The sequence below is a fragment of the Solea solea genome, chromosome 17, assembly GCF_958295425.1.
Source record: "Solea solea chromosome 17, fSolSol10.1, whole genome shotgun sequence".
Taxonomy (NCBI): domain Eukaryota; kingdom Metazoa; phylum Chordata; class Actinopteri; order Pleuronectiformes; family Soleidae; genus Solea; species Solea solea.
This window is the reverse complement of record NC_081150.1, coordinates 8268433-8291155: the sequence shown is the minus strand read 5'-3', so window position 1 is coordinate 8291155 and position 22723 is coordinate 8268433. Positions and strand designations below refer to the sequence as shown.

Sequence of the window (22723 nt, the reverse complement as noted above, 5' to 3'; positions counted from 1 at the left end):
GGTGACAACAGTTCCCATGGAGCGTTACTGTAACGACCGCAGTGCAGAGTACGAGTGGTTGGTGACGCGCAGTGGAGGGGGCACAGTCTTCAAAAACTGCTTCCTCTACGGCTCCCCTGAGCTTGCGTCAGACTGGCGTATGAGGGCCAATGCCTTCCACCCACAATGCCCTGGGGGTGTGATGGCCCTCTACCCTCGCCACGGATGGTCCTTCATTCAGATACCTGGTAAGATCAATGTGCCATTGCTTTTTTCTCTTGGAAACCGAAACTGACTTCCTGTTCTGGCGTTTTCATCAGTCCGGTGTTCTGCTCTGCAGTTTCTGACCTTATGCTGTGCAACTAAAGGAAAACAAATGAATGAGCTTCCACTATTGGCTGACTATCAGGACAACCTATAAATGTCTAAAGGCCAGTGCATACTAGGTCTGGGACAATATGCCTTTGTCTCGATTTGATTGTATCATGATGCCAGTTCAATTTGTATTATGCTTCAGTAATTGCAATTTTCAGTTTAATGATACATTTCTTTTTTTTTTTACTTATGCCCACTCATTGTTCGCTGAGCAAGTTGCTGAAAGTAAATAGAATAAAATGCTTGCAAAACAGGACACAGCACAAAACCTCGACACTGATTAAAAAAGAACTTCCAATACTGGTTGAGGTAAATTTGCAGCCGCTAATATTAGCTGCATCTGTTTATCAAGCCAGTAGAAAAATCACCATTCTGGGGCAGGCAACAATTTTTTTAAAAGTCGAAAAAAATCACGATTTATCAATGTTTAAATGTTTTTCCCAGCCTTAGTTAATACAACTGTTTATACAAGTGCCTCATTCATCAGTGCCTACTACCCGTTTTTTGACCGTTAATAAGCAGCAGCAGTCTATGTTGACATTGGAAGAGATAGTAACACTCCCTAAAACTCCATTTTCAAAAATGAGTTTGCTTTAAATGTATTTGTTATCATGTTATTTTGCTAATAGTTTAGTTTGGATATTCACTCTGGAGAGAAGGGCAATATAAGGGCCCGTGGGAGAATCCACAGTGGACGGCCCAGGGTCAGTGGGCACATCACCCTCCTCTGTCTGTCTGTCTGTCATGCAGCCAAAACCTTTATAGTCTCATGGAACTGCTGAGATAAAGAACTTCTGTACAACTGCACTTGCATAAACACATACCAGCGATTTCCATTAAGGTGTGAATGCATAATTGTGTATGCGTGTGTACGTGGGGGTATGTGTGTGCTCACTAGTGCTTTATCAAAAGAGCCTGACTTGTTGAGTTAAGGGTCAGCTGGAGCAGAGTTGGAGCTGATTTGCTGCCAGGATTTAGATGACTGATGGATGTCCAGGGTGAAAGAGGCCATTACAGTTTTACAGACAACACTTCCCTTCTCACCGACCTGGTCAGCCTTTCTACCTCTGATAAAGTGTCGCTGTCGTGGATTGTGATGACGGCTCTCTTTTTGTTTTGTGTGGAAGCAGAGGTTCCCGGCACCGAAAATGGACATATGTCCTTGTATCCTTATTTGATAAGCTCGCAATACACATATATGGATATTGGTAGATAGATACAGTTGCTTGATTATGTCATGTCTTTTCTTACTGGCTCTTTTATTTAAAGCTACAGTATTTAACTTTTTTTTTGTTCTGTCTGTTTTTCATTGATGCGATTGAACAGAATGAATGAAACATTATTTGTATGCTGCCATCTTCATCTGAAAAAGGACTCTGTCAAGCACTACTATCAGACCCAACTGAGTCTGTGCCTGTGTGTATACACCAACAGTGCCAGCAAATAAGCTTTTTGTGAACTACAATTCACTTCTGTATAGTTTTGTGGGAACATCTTTGTATATTCAGCTATATTTCAGCCCGTTTGCAGCCGTCTCACTTGATGAGCACAATGTTGCTGTTGCTAATGTCTGTCATGTGTGCAGTGTAGGCTTGAAAGTAAACATTTTTACAGTTTTAAAAGCCTCCAATTAGCCTTCAAGCCTGATTTATAATATTCTTAAAAGGCACACACTCAGAATGCTTACTTTTTCCTCTGCGTATATGTGTGTGCACAAAACTTGTGCTTGTGAAAATGTAAAAGTGAGAAACAAAACAAATGTTTGTGTGTCTGTGTGAGAACAGTCTGAAAGCTCTTGTGAAGTTATACGGAGGGAGACAAAGCGAGGAAGTTTAGCTACTGGTCATTGTTCAAATACTTAGGTTAGGTAACACTAATAGATGGTCCGTCCGTCCGCGCGCCTGTGTGTGCGTGCCTGTGTGTGCGCGTGTGTGTGCGCGTGTGTGTGTGTTAGAGGGAGAAAGAGAGTGTACATGTGTGTGAACCATTGAGTCTATTCATGGAGCTCTGCAATGTTCACATGAGAACTGAGGTGTCTCTCACCTCTCCCCTTGCACACTCTCCCACGCTCGGCAGCCTTACCTTTTCTCACACACACACAGAGGGAGGACAAGCTTTACCTCTGTCTCTCCCGTTAACGGACGGGGCCACGGTCTGATCTGAAATCAGTATCTGCTTCTCAGTCCGTCTGGTCTCCCACTTCTTTCTCAGCCTCAGTAGGAAGGAAGTGACCCAACACACCGGCACCCGTCCTCCGCCGAACACATTGTTGCCACATCAAGGCCCAGATATGTACAGTAGCCCCGCTGAAGTTTCCCACCCTCCCTCTCCTCCTCACTCCCAGCCCCACACCTTCAGAACAAATGGCAGAGCTGAATAACTGTTTGTTTTGAGCGCCATGGCGTGAGTATGGCTGCCCACTGATATCAATGGAGGAATCTAATCAGAGGTCTTATTAGGAATCAGGCCACAGAGGAGGAAAAAACAATTGAGGCAGCAACGTCTTGGGGCCCCGGATTCTTTTTGTTATTCTTCTGGTGGTGGAATTCTACTAACGGGAAGACTGTGACATGTCTGCTAATTATATTAATATAGAAGATGTGATACTGCTGTATGTTTTAGAGACGCCAGGGTTCTGTCAGCGAAGAATTGGCCCGGTGCAGTCCCTCAGTCTGAGCCACCGGGACGCGACAGGAGAGGAGGTTTTGACTGTAATTACAGAGACGTGCCTGTCTTGTTTGTTTGCTAAATTGCTGAAATTCTGCGGTCATTGCGTTCGTTCTCTCGAAACTTCACATAAAGCTGCAACAACCGAGTCACACAACGGGGAACAGTTTGACGCTAAGAGACGTTATTGGTCAAGTTAAAAATCAGGTTCAAAGGACGTTAAGCTGTTGGAGTATTTGCAGAACACTCCAATGTCACAGAAATTACATCCTTTCTGTCTGTGTGGCCAGTGTTCGTCACGCACAATAATTAGAAGGAATCGCTCCACAAAATGACGGCCTTCTCACTATAGCACACATTATTGTGAGCTGGGAACCGACAGTCACCACTGTGGAGAGAGTACGTGTGTGAAGGAGATAGTGGAGAACCTGGTATTTATGTGTGTCTTATTCGTGTCTGTGTGCATGCTTATGTATCAGTTTGACTGTGTGTGCGGGGAGAGAGGGAGGGGGGGGGTGTTAGGTCTGGCCCTGCAGCCCACACCAGGCTGTGGGAAATGCAGTCCTGCCTTCCTGTCCCTTCAAAGAAACTCTGCTCTCCAGCAAAATGGCAGGAAACTTCTCCAGCCCTCTGATAGACAGGCACAAAACAACTCAGACAGCCAGCCTCACCACATCACGGTCTGACTCTGCCCCTTTCAGTCTTCATTAAGCTGGCACTGGTAACTGTCTGCAGAGTGCTGCTTTTTTTCTTGCACCAGTAAATAAAAGGAAACACAGATGTTTTGGTTTCCTGGTCTAATTTATGGCCAATAATGTATCAAGAGGGGGGAAATGGTGCTGCTTTCATTGATATTTAAGAAACTCAAAGACCCAAAGTAGACTGAAGGGGGAGACATTTGCTGCATTATACTTCTAAGATGACATCTTTGTACATGGAAGCCAAGTAATGTCTAAGTCACTCTGTCTTTTAGCCAGCTAGCTGTCATCTGTGGCGTGTGTTGAGTCATTGCTGGCAGAGGCTAACCAGCAGTAATCGATCTTAATGACAGAGTTCACCGTGGGGCACTGTGGTGTGGTGAGGTTCCCCTGCGAAACTCGTATCAGACTGTCTGTCTCTTCCCCTGGTTAAAGACTCTTAGGGAACCAAGAGGAGTGCAGCTCTTGCATGTTTGAGGGAAGACAGTGATGTGTGTTCAAACATGCACCATTTATATTTATATATATATATATATATATGTGTACACAGCCCATCATTCACTTTCTGTCGCACATAGTCACGCAGACTCATTTTTGTGGCTTTCTGAATGGCATGTTTGTCATTTCACTCAGTCGAAATACCATGTTCTAGATGCAGACAGATTTTTGCTGTAGCTCCTGTCAAACATCACAGTCCTAATAAGCAATGAAAAAGCTCTTTTCCGTCAGTCACTCTGCTCACAGCTTAAAAAGCCTCCTTGTCGGCATCTGGCTCTTAGTTATACTGATGCTGTAAGAAAATTAAGTTTAAGTCTGATTTTTGTCAATACATGCAGAAGCAGCAAAGTAGTGTCAGGCTAATATTTCCATCATCTGCAGTGCTGAACAAGTGTTGTCCATTGACTTATTGATTGCACAGTGTAATGTATCATTATACAGTGAGGAGCTGACGCTTGGTTCGATCGTCGGTTCGACCTGTTCTGTGGCCCCCCATCTGTCTCTCTTTCTCACATATCCATCCATCTATCGTCTTTCATCAGCTCCTTTTTTATTAGCTTTGCGATCTCCCTTCTGCTTCTCCTCTCTTTTTGATTGCATCTCCACTGCTTCCCTCCCTGTTGAGGGTGGCTCTGCTCTTATTTTGGCAGCAGTAGAGAAGGAAGAGAACAGGACAGGACAGAATATTGTAGTGGCATATTAATGAAATTAGCGCAGTAGTTGGTTTGGGAGTATCAGGCGCCAGGCACCAGGGCTGGGCCGGGGTTAATTAGCTGGCAGCAGGCCTCTAATTGGGTCAGGACCGTGTCAGGCCCCTGGCTCTGGCCCTACAGGGATTGGATTACAGTGTCGGGGGACAGACAGTAGAGAGGGGGAGAGAGGGTGTGTATGGGGGAGCAGAGGGGAGAGGTTTTAGTAGTAGAAGAGAGAAGGATGGAGCTGGAGGGTGCAGTGGTTTTGGTGAAAAGGGGGAGAGGGGAAAAACAGGAGAGTGTACCCTAATCTGCCAGCAGGAGGTATGGATAGGGGGAGCCAGGGAGGGTTGGCTGCATGAATACTGCTGTTAGACTGGATTAGATTGGGACAGGGGGAGGCTGTGAACATGGGGCAGGGCAGGTGGTGAAGCTTGATTTGTGTATCCATAGCAACAACGGAGTGGTGTGACAACACATGGGATTTGCTTGTATTTTTTAGGATGTGGTCTTATCATTGTCCTCGTCACATCTATGATTACGAAGTTGTTTTGTGTCCATTTGATTGCATTTAGTCCAAAGTCTTCATACGTGTTAGGACACATTTCATCCCAAATGATCCACTGTTGGGTTTTTACACAACCTGAAAAATTAATCATTTTCAAATAGAAATCGCAATTTGAAACTTGTACCAAAATGACAAAGGCTGCAATTTATTTACTTTACTTTTGCTTGTTCTTTTCCCATAGCAAATGTAATACAGATATGCTGGAAACAATGGGCTCTTTTTGACATATTTTAGCAGGAAAAGCACACGTGTTACTGATCACATTAACAGTGGCTCTGTTAGTAAATGTAAGTCAAGACAGTGTGACACAGAACCAGCATGCACCCTGAAACTGAGGAAGCTAAATGGAAGTCAACCATCCTGAATTTGATTATTTACACCTGTGATTTTCCTACTGTGACCTGTCAAAGTGGCTTCTGTGCAAAGGGCACATTTCGGTGAATATTGAAATGAAGATTGACTTAAAAAGATTATATCGCAGAGAAAATTGCAGTCAATATCTGTCACAAAAATGGCAACAAGATATTTTCCCCAAATCATTCGGGTTTATTTGAGGTTCTTTTTGTTTTCCCTCTAGCTTAATAATAATAGTGTTACTATGTGAACACATTTTGTCTCTAATCCAAACAAAATCTTGAAGCCCAATTCATTTGACGCATGACAGGGTTTACATGTATAGACATATCCTTTTTAATCCCTCTGAGTCCTCATAATTTGTAATAATATTACATATGCCATTACTACATCCAGTTTTCCCTCATTTATGACCAATGGTCATGCATTTCACTGCAGCCACATGTAGCTTATAATGTAAGCCATAAGTGTTATGTTGGAATGGGACAGACCACCAAAGCTTCCCTAAATCACTATTATTCATTTTCATGGCTTTGGCTTTACAGCAATATTTAGACATAGGGATATTCTGTATGCACTAAATAGTTTGAACTCGGCCACCTCTCTATGTAAGCCACATTTTTGGGCTTTGGGGAGTTTGCACAGTTGCTGGGGTGGGATTTTTTTTCATACAATCTCGCCATTTCTGTAGGACATCTGTTTCCCTGCCTTCCTTTGATTATTTAGCATATTTTTCACACAGATCATTTCCCCATTGGGTGAATGCCACTGAGAGTCACATAGGTTAGTGATCAGATGGTGTCCTCAGCTACTCCACAACTGTGTAGTCAAATATAAGAGTTCCTCGTATATGAAGTGATTTCCTGTGACTGATGTTTCTTCATACTGCACAAAGATGATAGAATGGGATTTTCAGATTTAAGTTTTTTTTTTAAGATTTTTGTCTTGTAAAGCCACAAAAATCCTCCAAAAGGGTTTTTAATGCATCGACAAACATGACATTAGAGTCTGGAGGCTTAAATAAAATCTGCTAAACAGAAACAGATTGGTGGCAGGGGTTGAACATCATTGCCTTATATGAGCACTTCCATCTTTGCCAAGCGGTGGTTTGCATCTGGGTGGTTGGCAGTGTGGCCCACAGTGCTCGTTGGTGCCCTTGACTGAGCAGTGGCCCTGGTTAGACTGGCACCTGTGGTGAGAAGGCCCCTGTCTGATCTAAACCACAACATTACCGCCGCCACCACGCTAATACCCCTCCCCTGTAGCCGGAGCCACCACAGACCCCCTTCACCCACCGTCTGTCCCCCTCTGTCTGGACCGTTTTCTCTGCTGCATATGTCTAATCCTCTGTATGTATCAATATTTTCTCCTTTTTGCTTTTTGCTCCATCCATTTTCTTGACGCCAATGACAATTATAGGCCTTTGATCATGGGATACAGTGTTTTTGAATCTCGGGGGTTGCGGTGCACTGGTCTCTTGGTATGCACTAGTTTTAAGCCACAGTAATGTCTAACATGTGTACCTTTCAATACATCTACAGTTAAGTTGAATCTTTAGCTCAATGCATCTTGGTATCAGTGTACCCAGTACATGAATATCCTCCTTTACTCCTCTTCCCCTTTATCCTGCATGTATTTTTCTTCTACTACATAATATCTCTGTTTTTTCCTTCTTTCTGTGCAGTTTGAGAGTTGTACTCCAATTTGTCCGTTTAATTTTTTTCATTTTAAGAATATGACAAAGAATGAGAACAGTAATGAAAAGCAAATACACTGTACCCACAATGTACTAACTGTCTCGTGAAAAACCAAGGAAGTCAAATTAAAGACATGTGTATATATAATTTTGAGTCAAAACTTGGCCCGTCATCACTTTCTCATGCTCATGAGTCCGTGTGTGCAATGGGCTGACACCACTTCTTTGTGACCTGTAGGTGAGGTTTACTATGCCTCCCTAGAGTGTTTTCCTTGTTCATCTCTTCTATTAGTTCCTCTTTAACACCTCTGCAGGGCCTGACCTTTTTGGGGAGGGGGTGCCAAAAGGGTCATGGGTCAGGGTTCAGTCTAAGTACTCATTAGCATCAAATGTTACTGGTTTTAATTTAAAAAAGGTTCTAGTTTTGTGGGCTCTACTGGCTCACAATGCAGGCTTGAAAACATTTGATTGTCTTTAAGACATTGTTTTATGTCTCTGTTTACAGACATTGTGGCTCAACTTTGTCATATGCAGTGCACATTATTGCCTAAAGTATAAATGATCTGAACTTGTGTTGTGGATTAATGGAACGTGATTTAAACATGGTTGGTTACATTATATTGACAAAGCACGGAAATTAGACGGAAATATTTATAAGTCCCATGTTTTCACTGTACAAAAGGGGTCTTGGGAACAAGTGTCCAACTGGAGCATGAGGCGGCCAGGCCTGACTCTCCCATAGGGACTTTGTTGTTGCCCTGGCCAAGACCCTGTCACCTGACCCTGGACCTGGCCTTAGGTTCTCCCCACGCTGGGTCACAACCCTTTGCTCAAACACCATAGTGTGCCTGTCACTGGGTCGATGGCTGCCCTGGCCTTTCTCTCATTCAGCCATTGTGTCAGATGACGTTAATTCCTCATCAGCTCGACACATAGGCAACCACTTCAACAGCAGAGCTGGGGTCAGATTGCTCCCCATTCACTTTCTGTGGTCAATCATTTGAAAGCTGCAGAACACCCGATGTGGTGTTGTAAGTAACGTCATGTCAACACCAACTGCCAGGCCTGCTTATTCATCCTCTGTGCCATTATGTGAAATGCAGTGTAAATCACTTTATCTTACTATTTCTTTCTATCTTGTTGTCACCCTTGTTTCTCTGTTTTCATCAGCAGTACAACCAAAGGGCACATGCTTTATTTAAACAAACTAAATAAGGGACATATATAGAAGGATCAATCCTCAGGCAAGCCTTACCCAAAGTAATACAGCCACATCGAAAACATGTATTGATTAGGGAACAGTTAATAACCTCCATATTGAGTGCACTGCTTTTGTGTTTTCTGCCAGTAAGCATATGTGTTTGATTATATTATGTTGAGAAATAAAAATGGCATAAGGCTTTGATTTTTATATGAGAAAATCAGTATTGTGCAAGGTTACATACGTATTTAGACACAACCATCAAGAAACCATTTTGTAAATTGTATGTGTTTTGAATGCTTAAAGTGAGTGCCTATCCAGGTGTTTTCACTTCTTTTTCTGTCTCTTTCAGATAAGGAGAGCCTGATCACTGACAGTGGCAAACTCCACACTTTGGATATTCTGTTGAGCCGGCTAAAAGCACATGGACACCGAGTTCTCATCTACTCCCAAATGACACGCATGATAGACCTGCTGGAGGTACACACACACACACACACACACAGACCAGTGTTTTCCATATAATTTTTTCAGAAGTAGTTATGTTGTGCCAGTGTTGATGAGGATGCCATGATGGCGTGGGCCCATATTCATCCATCCATCAGCTACCACTTTATCCTCCACATGAGGGTCGTGGGGCTGCTGGTGCCAATCCCAGCTGACATAGGGCAAAAGGCAGGGTGCACCCTGGACATGAGATTAACGCAGGGCAAACACATAGAGACAAACAAATATTCACTCTTGCATTCACACCCATGTGCAATGTAGTGTCCAATTAACCTCTATGTTTTTGGACTGTGAGAGTAAGCGGGAGAACCCAGAGAAAACTCATGCCCACACGAGGAGAACATGCAAACTCCATGCAGTTTTGTAATAGTTTTAAATTAAATAGCCTAATAATTATCTTTTATTTTTATATTTATGTTTAATTTCTTTTTCATTTTGTTGTCATTTGTACCTAAATTTGCAGCTTTTGGTGCTCACTCATGCAGGTTATGAATGATAATCATTAGTGGCACAAGTTTTGCAGCAGTGCTCATTAATGTCGTCGTAGTAGTGGTGGTACACTGCACACACAGAAGTACAGATGTTAAAGATGTTTTTTACTACCTCTACTAAACTTCACAAGTTTTATCAGTGTCCTAGTAAAATGAAAGTGTTTCAATTAGAGTAGTATTTCCCAAGTTGCGTGTGTTTGTAAGATAGACAGACCAAAACCACCAGTCATAAACAATGAATTAGTGACTCAAAACATGCTGGCAGAGGTTTTCTGTCTATTGTCATTAACATCTATTGTTGCATTACTGTCCGCCGGATGTTTGAGGTTTTTGCCGTGGTATTGATGTAATATAACATACACAGTGTTATCTTAGATATTAAAAAGTATATCAATTGCAGTGTGTGTATGTGTAGCAACCACCAAAATAAAAAAATTTACCTAATCAAAACAGATGTAATTTGCATATCCATCTTGTGAGATGGATTGAACTCCTTTAATCAGCCTGCCTGTTCCTTGTTAGTGCGCTCATTAGACGGCTAATTAACAGGTCAGGGCTAATTAGTGGCTTCTTATCTGCAGGGAAAGCAGCCAGATGGGAGGGATGACTGGAAGGGGTGAGAAAAGGGGGGAGATGGGTGTGGCTAGGTCCTGCGTTTAGAGGAGGGAAATAAAGACAAAGGTAGATGAGGAGATGAGAGATGGAAAGAAATAAAGAAAATTATATAAACAAAATTTAGGGTAATTTCAAGAAACTTTCATTTACATAGAGTCTCCTTCGATCGGTAAAGAGAAATTCGGGTTGAAAAGAAAAACAATCCACTGTTCTCAGACACTTTCTCTGCTCTTAAGCTTCTGTGTTTCTTTTAAGCTTTTTTAATTTTAGGTCAGTGGGACTGAAGTTTAGGTAGAAAAATTGAGTATGATTTGCGTCACTGCTTCTCCATGGGAAAACAATAGCACAAACTAATGATGTCAGTGATCATGTGTCGACAGCCTTAGTCCGTTACTCTATTGTTGCTTCCATATTTGTTGCAAACATCATTACGGAGCCAAAAGCCTTTGGCATGATGTCATTGGGAATTCCTCCCCCATTCACACACTGCAGCACTGTACTGTGTTTCCACAGCCAAATCTTTTGATGGCAGATGGACCCAACCCAGGTGGTTAAGGACTGTCTTCCTGTGTGTCTGGAAAACAGTGGTGGTTTAGGAAAACGGCAATGGTGAGAATGCTTGAGATGGTTAAGATAAAGCCAGCTAGCTTTACGGCATTAACGTTCTTCAAACCACCTTTTGTTGTCCCATTCAAACAATGCTTTCCTGTTGTTATGGAGCAATACTACAGTGCTGCATTGTGACCTCATACAGTAATTGGGCTGTGACAACATTGTCTCCTTTTATGGCTTAAAGACACCCACAGATGAAATCATCAATATCATCTTGCTCATTGGTCTGGGGGATAAAAATTCTGCAGATGGAGTTGATTTCCTGAACATAAGTCTGTGACTTAAGAGAAAAAGCGAAGGAGAAGCTGATGTTAATCTCTGTCATTAGCGTCACTGTTTTCGTCGCCGGTTGGCTGCAGGTTCTGGTGACATCACATGGTCGGGTGATGGATCATCAAGATCCGGATGGCTTGAAGAAAAATAACATTGTTGACTTTCTCTGGCAGCAGCCGACCGTAGAGCAAGACCACCAATTTACCCCCCTTCTACTTGAGTGCTGTGTTTGTGGCTGCTTAGACGGCACTTTACAGCACTACAAGTCTGCGGCTTCGATTCCAGCTCTGATTGAATTTTTCCATCCATCTCTTTTTTTTGTTGAATTGAGATGGATACAGTGATTCATAACACAAAGCATGGACTCGGCTTGGATTTTTTTTATGATACTAACTGCTTTACTTAATTCATCTCCCCATGGTGTGGTTGTAAACACAATATAAAACATGTTAACTGTGACAAATAATGAAAAGACACATTGAAGTGTTAGTGGGTCATTAAGTTTTATTCACTTGGGCTGTCGACATTGAAGCTCTAATGGATGGATGGATGGTCCAGCAGCTTCTTAAAAAGCATTCAATTCAGTTTCTTTACAACAAGGACTATAAGTTATACAATTATATTTTCTCTCACATGTTGTTAGTTCACATTTAGTAAATACAGTACCAGCTCATCTTTATCCAATATCATTGTCCAGTACGTTATACATTAGACATAATGAGTTGATAAAAGCGGCAAATGACTGAGTTCTGAACACATGTATTTATTTATTTATCTCATTAGTATTGTTTAAATGTATTATTTGCTAATTCTTGCTGAAAAATGCCAAATATGATATACTACACAATGTAATACATAACTACAGTATTAAGTGATGTTTTTCCTCGTTTTCCTTCATACTTCCATACGTGATAAATGGATTTAAAATTGAAACAAAAAATATTAATGGCAGCATATCCCAATTTACACTGTAACATACTTGCTACTCTTTGGGTAAAGCACTCTGCTGAGAAGCATTATTGAAGCGCAAACTTGTTTTTCAATTTAGGGACAACATTTCATTCTATGTGGAAATAAACCAAACTCTTAAAGTCTCAGATGTAGAATCCTGCAGAATCCTCGTAAATGTGAGTGACTGAAAAGCTAATCTTCATGTTGTTGGGATTTCTTTTTTGTATGCCACACATTGTTATCTGTCAAAACCTTGTTCCTGTTATACCCAGACTGCACCTCACCTGCTGAGAGTTAATCCTGAGGTTTGGCTGTGGTAGAATACTGTGTGTTGCTGGCACAGTGTGTATTAATGGTACTGAAAGCAGGCAATAATAACTGTTATCAAATTATTAGGTTTTAAAGCCACCACTTCGTCTTTTCTTTGATTTGTGAGAACAGATTGTGACTTGTGCACACGGTTCCCGGACAAGATCTACAATACATATACACTGTGACTACACACGTCTTTTTTTAGATTTTAAAAACTTCACAGACTCATTGTTTGGCAAGTTGAGAGCAACCTGGCTACTATGTTTTGTTTTAAGAGATTATTAAATTCCCAGTTTAATTTAATGTAAAAATGCAAGAAATATAAACATTTAATGGCCTGTGATCTGAACACATGTCTTTATTTACAACATTTAAAGTGGAACATATTACAAAATGAGTGACAAACTGCTGAGCAGCATCAGAGTTATATCCTGCAGGGTTTTGTGAGCACTGAGGCTAATGGTCTCCTTGATGTAGTGTTGACTCGGTGCATATGGGACTGTTCAGACACACACACAGAGGAGGGCAGGTCCTAGGTGTCATGATGCGGGGAGGTCAGTGAAAACATGGTGTCAAGTCACTGATATCATCAGTAATGATGTGTGTTGTGTTGTGGTGTGGTGTGTGCCAGCAAATGTGATTGGTAAACTGGTTGAGAGGCACAGATTCAGGAGCTCAGACATCAACACGTCACCTCATCACTGCTGTTGCCCTGCCCTCGGCACTGAAGAAGTCCATGTGTTAAACATTCACACACAAATACACAAATAAACACACATTAGCACAGATCAGCTTACAAGATGTTTGGGGGGGGGGGGGTTAGAATATTAGTCTCAGCATTTCTCAATGTCTCGCTGGAATTGTGGTTTCAGCTCCAGTAAATAAAGTATGCAAAAGAAATGTGGAATTTTGATGTTTTAAACACAACAGACAAAAAGGTTGTTAGTGACAACCTAAAGTGACTATTCCCTAAGTAGAGTAGTTTGCGTTTCCAGTCTCCTCTCGTTTGGTTTATTTGTTTCAAAATCTGTGATAAAAATAATATGGGTATCAGAACATGCAAATTCTTGAATCTGTATGCTTTTGTCCTGAATTCTTGGGTTTGGCTGTGTCTTTGTTTAAGGGAAAAAAATGGTTCCGTTGAAAAATACCATCTGCTATTTATTTGGTAATCAGCAGATTGTATATCTGATTGTATATGACAATTTTTCTCTTGCAAGCATTTTTCCATTGTTAGATTAAAGATCCTCTGTGCTGGGACTGTGCTGAGCATAGTTTTGGCACCAGAGGAAGCGAGAAACAAATCACATGACAGTCTCATTTGCTGTCCTAATCATTTTCTCCTTTCTCTGCAGGAGTACATGGTTTATCGTAAGCACACCTACATGCGCCTTGATGGATCCTCCAAGATCTCGGAACGCAGAGACATGGTGGCTGACTTCCAGAGTCGGTGGGTAGATACAATCGAGTGTGTGTTTGTTTGTGTGTCCTCATGTTCTGTTTCACATTAGTGTGCAGCTCTGAGGCTCTTGTTCTAGAGGGCGTAGGTGCTGAACTCAACTGTTAGTATCAAGTGCATGTTTCATTTTTCATGCCAAGTTTTAACAGGCTGTCATGCCCAAGAGTGGTTCTTAACTTACACTGTAACTTAATTTTATGCCATGATGTATGGATATTTGTACTGTAAGTCCAGGTGTAAATGATATCCTTCGATTTTGTGCGTCTCTCCTTTTCCCTCCCCCGCCCTCCTCCTCCACCCTTACCCTTGCTGTCCCCCCCCCCCCAACAGGACGGACATATTTGTGTTTCTCCTGAGTACAAGGGCCGGAGGGCTTGGCATTAACCTGACTGCCGCTGACACTGTGAGTCATCGACACAATCAAGGAAAAACTCCACTGATGCAGAATCTCTGTTTAAAACAGCATGCGTATTTTTTAGTATAGCAATGCAGTGCTTTTATTTGTCTAGCAGAGCCAGAAAACATCAAATTCGTGCTTGATGGTTTAACAAAGCCAAAAAAAAAAAAAAAAATGTATCCACCCTTTGAATTGGATCTGCTCCAATATTTATTTTTTCTTCCTTTGGTCATTCTCCACCCTCCCACAACATTTCATGGAAATGGGTTTTGCAGTTGTTGAGTATTCCTGCTAAAAGCCTGAAAACATAACCTCCTTTGAGGAGTTAATAACATGTTGACGCAGTGGTGTGTGTGTGTGTGTGTGTGTGTGTGTGTGTGCGCGTGTGCGCGTGTGCGCGCGCTAAAGGGGGGTTTCCATGCATTTATATGAATGATGATCTCTGTGCTTATCAGCATCTCTTAACATGTTCCTTTATTTCCCTGTAGTACTGTTCATGTAAGATTAGCTTTCCTCACAAATAGTTCGAAGTGATTGTTAACACAGGACATCTGTCATGTTAAGGGATAGTTCACATGGGATAATGTGGAGGGATGGGTGTCTACGTCATATCATCACTGTAATTCTACCAGAAAAATTCAAAACTGGACCAAAGTTGACTCTGACTTGTGTGGTTGTTTGCTCCCCCAGGTCATCTTCTACGACAGTGACTGGAACCCCACTGTGGACCAGCAGGCCATGGACAGAGCTCACCGGCTGGGTCAGACCAAGCAGGTCACCGTCTATCGCCTCATCTGTCAGGGAACCATCGAGGAGAGAATCCTGCAGCGGGCCAAGGAGAAAAGCGAGGTCCGACACACAAGCACTTATCTGTACTACATAAACAAATATGATAAAGGATAATGGGGTTTTAAAACAATCAATACATAAACATCCCATAAGTAATAGAGTGGCGGCATTTCAGCAACATGATGTAAATATAAATGAATTACACAGTTGATTAATGCTGCATTGTTCTTGTGTGATAAGATCCAAAGGGTGGTGATCTCCGGAGGAAACTTTAAACCAGACACACTCAAACCCAAAGAGGTGGTCAGTCTGCTGCTGGATGACGATGAGCTGGAGAAGAAATGTGAGTGTTATGAAGGTTATATGAAATGGAACAAAATGTCATAAATAAATAAAATAAAATAAAATTGTCGTCTTTTCTTGTAGTGCGCCAGAGACAGGATGAGAAGAGGCAACAGGAAGAGTGCAGCAAGGTGAAGGAGCGCAAGAGAAAGAGGGAGAAGTACGCTGAGAAGGTAATTTGCAGCAGCACTATCACCTCAAATATCTGCACTTATCTCCGTCTTCCAAGAGGAAGAGTGGGTTAAATAAGAACACGAAGAGGCAGCTTTGTGGGGGGAAAAAGAAACAAGGGAAGAATTCAAGGAATGACAGAATTAGAAAGTCAGTGATGTGAGGGAAACATTTTAAAAGCAGCACATATACTGCTCCTTCCCATACTGATACCAAACAATGTTAATTCATTTAAAGAATTTTATTGCAATCTGATTCTTCTAAGTGTTTGGCTTAATGTGAAGCCAGAGGGAAGGGGAGAGGGGTCACAAAAAACATAAAGCCCAGTTCTCTGGGGACAACAGTTATCCACAGCAAATTTCATTGAAATCCAAGTGTTCATTTGAGAGACCTTGTCATGGGCCAAATTAGTGCTAGACGTGAGGTCAGGAGGTCGCAAAAATCATTAGAAGCCATCCTCTGGGGACCATATCCATACCAGATTACATGGCAATCTGGCCTGTGGTCATTGAGATTTCTTGCTCTGGAGTTAAGTGTTGGACAGACGGAGAGGCCGAGCGGCTGAGCACTCGATCTTAGTGCCTTGAGAAGAATATGAAGATCTGAGATATAACAACAACATTAAATTGGAATTAGTGTGAAAATTATTATTCCTAAACAATGCACTCACACTCTCCTGCATGTGTTTTCTGTGTCTGCAGAAGAAGAACGAGGAGTCGGAGAGCAAGAGGAAAAAGGAGATGAATCTGGTCATCTCCCATGCACCATCAGCAGACAACTCCAACCTTTCTGCAGACGGTGATGACTCCTTTATCAGTGTTGAGATGGACTCAGCCATGCCCAGTCCCTTCAGTGAGGTGAGGGTAGAAGGGAAATGACTATGATTTATGTCACAGGAGGTTGTAAATCGTTGATTTGGCATTTATCCACAAACTCGCTCTGTCTTGTGCTTTTAAATTCTCCTACCCCTTCTTTTTGCTCATCCTACTCTTTTATTATCTAACACTGATTATTTTTTCATTATATTCCTCTCTTTTTCTTCCATCTTTCCCTTTGTCATTCACTTGTCTTTTATATTTCCTTCTCTTCCTTCCTACGATCTCCTCTTTATTCCTTTACACTGTCCCTTGATTCTTTCCCTTTACTGTACCGGCCTGACTTCCCATGTTCCTTGTGGGTCTGACCCCTAGCGTGTGTGTTTGTCTGTGTCCACTCCTGTGCACGGCCAGATCTCCCTGAGCAGTGAGCTCCAGCCTGGCTCGCTGCCGCCGGACGCCGACGCAGACGAGAGCAGCAGCGACATGCTGGTCATCGTGGATGATCCGGTGTCTTCTGCGCCTCAGTCTCGTGCCACCAACTCCCCCGCGTCTGTGTCTGGATCAGTCTCTGACAACATGAATGGTGAGAACACAATTTAATATTGACCTTTGAGTATTTCTAGCTATGGTAAATACATGATCACATTTTTACACACACATACATGACCACTAGGGGTGATAATAACAGGGCACCTCACAATGCAGTACACGAAACATGGTCCACCATAGCATTAATACCACAATACAACGATTCTGTGATAATCAACATAATGCAAGATAATCATATAGTGATACATCAGAATTTCTGTCTAACTGAAGAAAACTAAACGTCTGTGAAAATTAAAAAGGGCAGGATTTCTCTATTTTTTGTCACAACATAGAGAACAGGGTGCATAAAGTTGTATGTGTTGAACGTGGATGGAGCATCTCTTCATGTAGCTTACTCCACCATTATCCCACTGTAAACTCACTCTTCTTCAGCCAGGTAACTTCCACCCTAGTTTCCTTCATTCATTTGAGCAGCGCCGCCGCAAGAAGACACAAAAGTAGTGACCCCTGGCGAGTTAAACTGGCAGGGACTGTTTACTTTAGAGCGCCTTAATTTGTTAATTAAAATATCGATATTCGCCCTGGTGTATCAATTACATTACTGCATGTGGAAGGATGACGATATATATCACCAAATCAATATTTCGACCCACCTCTAATGACCACCCCTTAAAATATAACTTGATATATACAGTATATATAACAATTTATAAAGTAATTCACCTCCACCTTGACCAACATCAACAATGTAATGCTGCCAACACATGAATGCATGTGCAAGAGAAAGCACTCGGAGAGCACCAACCTCTTGTCAGTGTCTAACCATCAAGATGTTATCATCTCTTTCTTAGGACATAACCTACATTGCCAGAAAATGTCATCAAAATCCATTCTTTACTTATCTGTAATAGTATAGGTATTTTACCATATAGACTACTCACATATTAGTATTCTTCAAGAATTTTTGTACTGAAAGATACTGGCAGTAGATAAGCTATTACTGAGTAAATTGATTCTTTGACTTAAGGTTCTTCTCCCACAATTAATTGAAAAACTGTAGCTGAAGTAAACAAGTAGCTAAAATGATAGCTAAAGTAAACATGTTTCCAAACAATGGTGTCAGATTTTGAAATGGTAATTACCACATATAACTGTTGTGCTTGCTTCGGGGACATGTCTGTACATCATGACGAGCAGTATAGGTCACACAGCCTGTGTTTTCATATTTGATAAAGATAATCTTTATACATGTGATCTCTTTAGCCGCCCTTAATTCCAAAAGTGCCATGCTTGCCAAATAAAACATAACCTGCGTGTTATCAGCGAGATTGTGTCAACTTGTTACAGCGACACTGGAGAAGCAAATCTAAGGGACTTGCGTGAAGGTCATGAAGTCTGGGTTGTTATGTTCTCTTCACTATCAGAAGTTGTTTTTTTAGGCTTGTGTCCATTGAGATTAATAGTCTGTTACATCATGTGTATTATACAACTGATTATTTAGATTTATGAGGGTGTTATTTTGCCTTGGCTGCAGTGCTGGTATTCTGTACAATGAAATCCAGATAAATAGTGAAAGTATAGGTGGTGTTTTATCCGTATTTTGGATGCGTTGCAATAGCGTAATCCCTCCTAATTACATGCTGCTTCTCCGAAACGATTTAGATTTTATCTTTTGCTGCCATGCTAAGAGATTCCTGCCATTAAGATTATTGATGGACTCTGCTAACCAGACCCACTGAGCTGGGAGAAAGTCGGTGCAGACGAGCAGAGATGCAGGCGATGTTGTAATGAAAGGTTTGGAAACTGCGTTGTGGTAATTGGTTGAACTCAGACATATAAGCGAAAGGGGAGGAAGTGTGGGATTAAGGTCTCTGAAGGGTGGGTAAGAGCGAGGGATTTGTGTGTTAGTGATAGGACTGACTCATCTCCCCCATAGAGAGGTTTTATGCCACAGTGGTTGGAGTGAAAAGGGTAGACGGTAGTGAAGGATTAGGTGCAAAACCAGTGAGGCAGTCTTGGGCTCTGATTCTGCAAACAGTACGGAAAATGAGAGTAAGGTTCTTGTTATTGCTGGAGCCCCTATACTTAAGGTAATAAGTAATATTGAATGTGTTATAATTCTTTTGTATCACAGTATAATTACCACAGTATCATTGAAGGACTGGGTCCTGGCCAAACCAGACCTGTACTGGGTTTTCTTGCTTAACTCTTTCTGGTTTGACTGTAACGTTATGAAATCAAAAAAGGGCCAGTTATGTAAATATATGAACTTGAACTTGTTTAAATTAGTGAACAATAGCTTTTGTTATTTACCGCTTTGTACTTTCGGAGCTCATTCACTTTGAACGGAGCAGCTTGACGCATTGCCGAGCTGCTCTGTGGTTCGGCTGTTTTTGCTTTGGTAGCAGTTGTTATGCAGATATTTCGGCACAGATGCTAGCAAATCAAATCCTATTTTTGTGTATAAGTACAGTGTCTATACAGAGCTTTTGTACAAGGCTGTTTTCTCATTTGCTGACATCCTTGTCCAACAAAGTGAACCCAACCACGATGGACACATGTCCCCTCATCAACCATGTGTTTCCTTTCTGTCTTCAGGTGTTTCAGCCTCAGACACAGTTAGTCCCGGCAGAGGCAGGTCAGGGCGGAGTCGGGGAAGGCCTAAAGGATCAGGGGGCGGGCCCAAATCGGGAGGAAAAGGACGTGGGCGCAAATCAACAGCAGGCAGCGCAGCAGCTATGGCAGGAGCCATGGCCGGTGCTGCGGCTGCATCAGCTGCAGCTTATGCTGCGTATGGCTACAGTGTTTCCAAAGGTCAGTGACAATAGTATGTACTCCTGGGTCATTTTTAATACCAATATTTCTATGTGTATATTTGCATATACAGGCATTAGAAGACAAAACAGTTGTAATATTTTAACATACTATATACTACACTCAGCACTGTTATTCACTTGTGTATGAATTAATGACATCTAATGGAGAGGACCCCTCCACTCACCCGTCTTTTTCTCGAGCATGTCAGGGAACTACAGTGGCCTTGTTGTTCTTCGTTTGCATAGAAAGCTTCCACAAAAAACTCTGGTTGGTTTGTCCGTTTAGGCTACTGTAAAAAAAACGGTGTCACAAGATGGCAAGCTCCGTGTTCCCCCAACCATTCAGAGGATCCTACATGTTTCCATTCTCTGCCTTCTCAGCAGCCCTAGCATTGCACATTGGTTGAAACATAAACCTTACAAACGTCTCTCTTAGCTTCCTCTTTGGGTTAACACTGCAAATATAATACATGCTTTGTCATTGCTGTCGTGGCAGTAATAGCTACTCTGAATGCCAATCAATATGGCAACAAGACTCTGAACACTGGACCTTTACTGTGCAAATTCTAAAAGGAATTATCAAGTTTCTATCATGAGAATAACAACACTGATGTCTGTAACCCCGTCACCCCCTCCCTCCCTCCCTCCCTCCCTCCCTCCCTCCAGGAGGCCTGACTGCGTCCAGTCCCCTGCAGCCATCCCTGGGCCGGTCTGGTACCAGTCCAGCCTTCAACCCGAGCAGAAGCTCGTCCCCACAGGCCAAAGGAGGCGTCTCCACCCTGAGTCCTCACAAACAGCTGACCCACAGCCACCACCACAGCAGCCAAGGTGCTGTCAGGAAGGGAAAGGGCCCTGGTGGTCCCGGGGCTCGATGATGCACTTAAAGACATGCTGTCTTGCTGTAGAACACACACGCACACACATAAAAACACAGAGATAACAGACCCTCTCTCACTGTGATCCCCACAGACACCCTAGGTGTAGGCTTATACTAATAGATAGGGAGTATAGTAACTAAGGCTCACTACCTGGAGGACCATGCTGTGTTGTAACACACAGTCATTTTGAAGGTACAGTCTCTACTACCAGCCGCCCTGTGTCTTGCGTCAGATTTATTTTCATGCGTCTGGGTCAGTGGATGAAATCTGCCTTGAGTATTTTTGCTTGCATAGTGACAACAGTATCTCCAAGTGCTTTTTTTCAAGAAGACAAACTGCGATTTTCTATTCTTGACAGGAAGCTCTTTTGATTTGCTACTAAGCATTAACAATACAACAAAGACGTGAATGAACATGTGTAGCTCAAAGGGCTTTGAAAACCTTGTGTTTGCCAGCATGGTGAGGCAACGGAGTTTCTGTCAAATGCACTGAGCCATGTCTCCCCCCCCCCCCCCCTTTTTTTTTGTTAATAATTCTCATTCATGTACACTAGGTTATTTAATTGTTCTGTAGATATTCTCTGTGCAAACTGGCGAATGATCCTGCATTTCTACAGAGCTTAATGTGAAGCCACATCAGACCAACCAAACAATATGTCTACAGTGTTTCTACTAAAGCTTATTTTTGTAATAATCAATCATAACCCAAAAAACAACAACATGGCCGGTCTCATAGTATAAATGCAAAGAAAAATTAATTATATATTTTTTTTTGCCCAATGGAAAAAATGGATGATTTAAACATATGACAAAATAAGAAGTTCTGGGTTATGTGGCTACGCTGCTAACAGTACATTTATAAATTCACTCCGATTATTTGGTTTTCTAATATTTAAGTTATTTGACCTGTGTTAAAAGTGGGCGGTTCATGATAATTGTGAATGAGATAATCACCTGTGAAACAGTGTAAATTGTACTGAAGCCATTTATTTTTATTTTTCAGAGGTCACTTTTGTGATGATGAGTCTGTGGTTCTCTTTGATGTCATTGATGTTTTAGGAAAAAAAAAGGTTTGCATCAGTGTCCTACGTTGAGCACTACATCCGTTTAGAGGTTTGATTGTTTTTTGTGTCGATAGTGTTATTAAAATATGTTGTTTAATATTGATGTAAATACTAATAAGAGCAACATCTCCTCTGGCTTTTCCCTCATTTGCCCGTCTATTTTTATAGGTCATGTACATATAAAGAAATGCATCTGCCATTTTACTAACAGGAGGAGCCAACTGGAAATAAAAAAAAAACAGTGCTAAATCAGCCTCTGAATATTTTCTAATGGTTTTACTGTATTTGGTTGTTTTTATGATACTTATATTGTTCACTAAAATCTGGTTGTTGCTCAAAAGTACAGCAGTGGGTAAATAAACTAAGCTACGGTTTTCATTATAATAAATAAATGGAGAAGAAAACTTTATCAAAACGCTTCTATAAAAAATTTGGAGGCCATCAAATTGATCAAAGCTGCAGAGATGAGTGCTGTATAAAACAGTCGGGGAGTTGGTAATTGAAAGAACCTCCTCCTGTGCAAAAGAATCAGTTTGACATATCCCTGTCTTATATTTCTCCTGATCCACTGACTGCTTCACCTCACAATAGCCTTTGTCGAGATTATCACAGATTTATCGAATCAACTGTGGCTTTTTAAAACTACAATTTTGTAGCCTTTGGCAAATATGACACTTCCAGTGCGCACGGTTCTCTGTATGAAACGACAATCAAAACTAAAATCCCACTTGTATTATACTGTTATGTTATATGCCCAAGAGTCAGTCCTTATTGCATTAGTGGTGCTCTTGGTTTTCAGATTTCTACTGTAGTGTTTCCAGAGATAAGGTCCCTGCAGCAGATCTACAGACCTCACTGAGGACAATTTTTGTTGGAAACACTTTGGAAAAACATACTAATGTCGAGTTTCCAAATGAAGATTTTAAGTGCTTTGAGCAGCACAAATTAGATT

At 41.7% G+C, this 22723-nt stretch overlaps 1 protein-coding gene across 4 annotated transcripts in view; it reads left to right on the top strand.

The window, feature by feature from the left end:
* Nucleotides 1-21792, top strand: part of ino80 (INO80 complex ATPase subunit) — a 38205-nt gene extending 16413 nt beyond the window's left edge. For all 4 annotated transcript variants that reach the window (XM_058613167.1, XM_058613166.1, XM_058613164.1 and 1 more), the window contains 11 exons: nt 2-227; nt 9081-9208; nt 13845-13939; nt 14279-14351; nt 15036-15194; nt 15375-15477; nt 15561-15649; nt 16349-16504; nt 16877-17048; nt 19613-19828; nt 20497-21792. In XM_058613167.1, the coding sequence (XP_058469150.1) occupies nt 2-227; nt 9081-9208; nt 13845-13939; nt 14279-14351; nt 15036-15194; nt 15375-15477; nt 15561-15649; nt 16349-16504; nt 16877-17048; nt 19613-19828; nt 20497-20705 (1626 nt within the window). In that variant the 3' untranslated portion in view covers nt 20706-21792. The remainder of the gene's footprint in view (nt 1; nt 228-9080; nt 9209-13844; nt 13940-14278; nt 14352-15035; nt 15195-15374; nt 15478-15560; nt 15650-16348; nt 16505-16876; nt 17049-19612; nt 19829-20496) is intronic.
* Nucleotides 21793-22723: the final 931 nt, after the last annotated feature.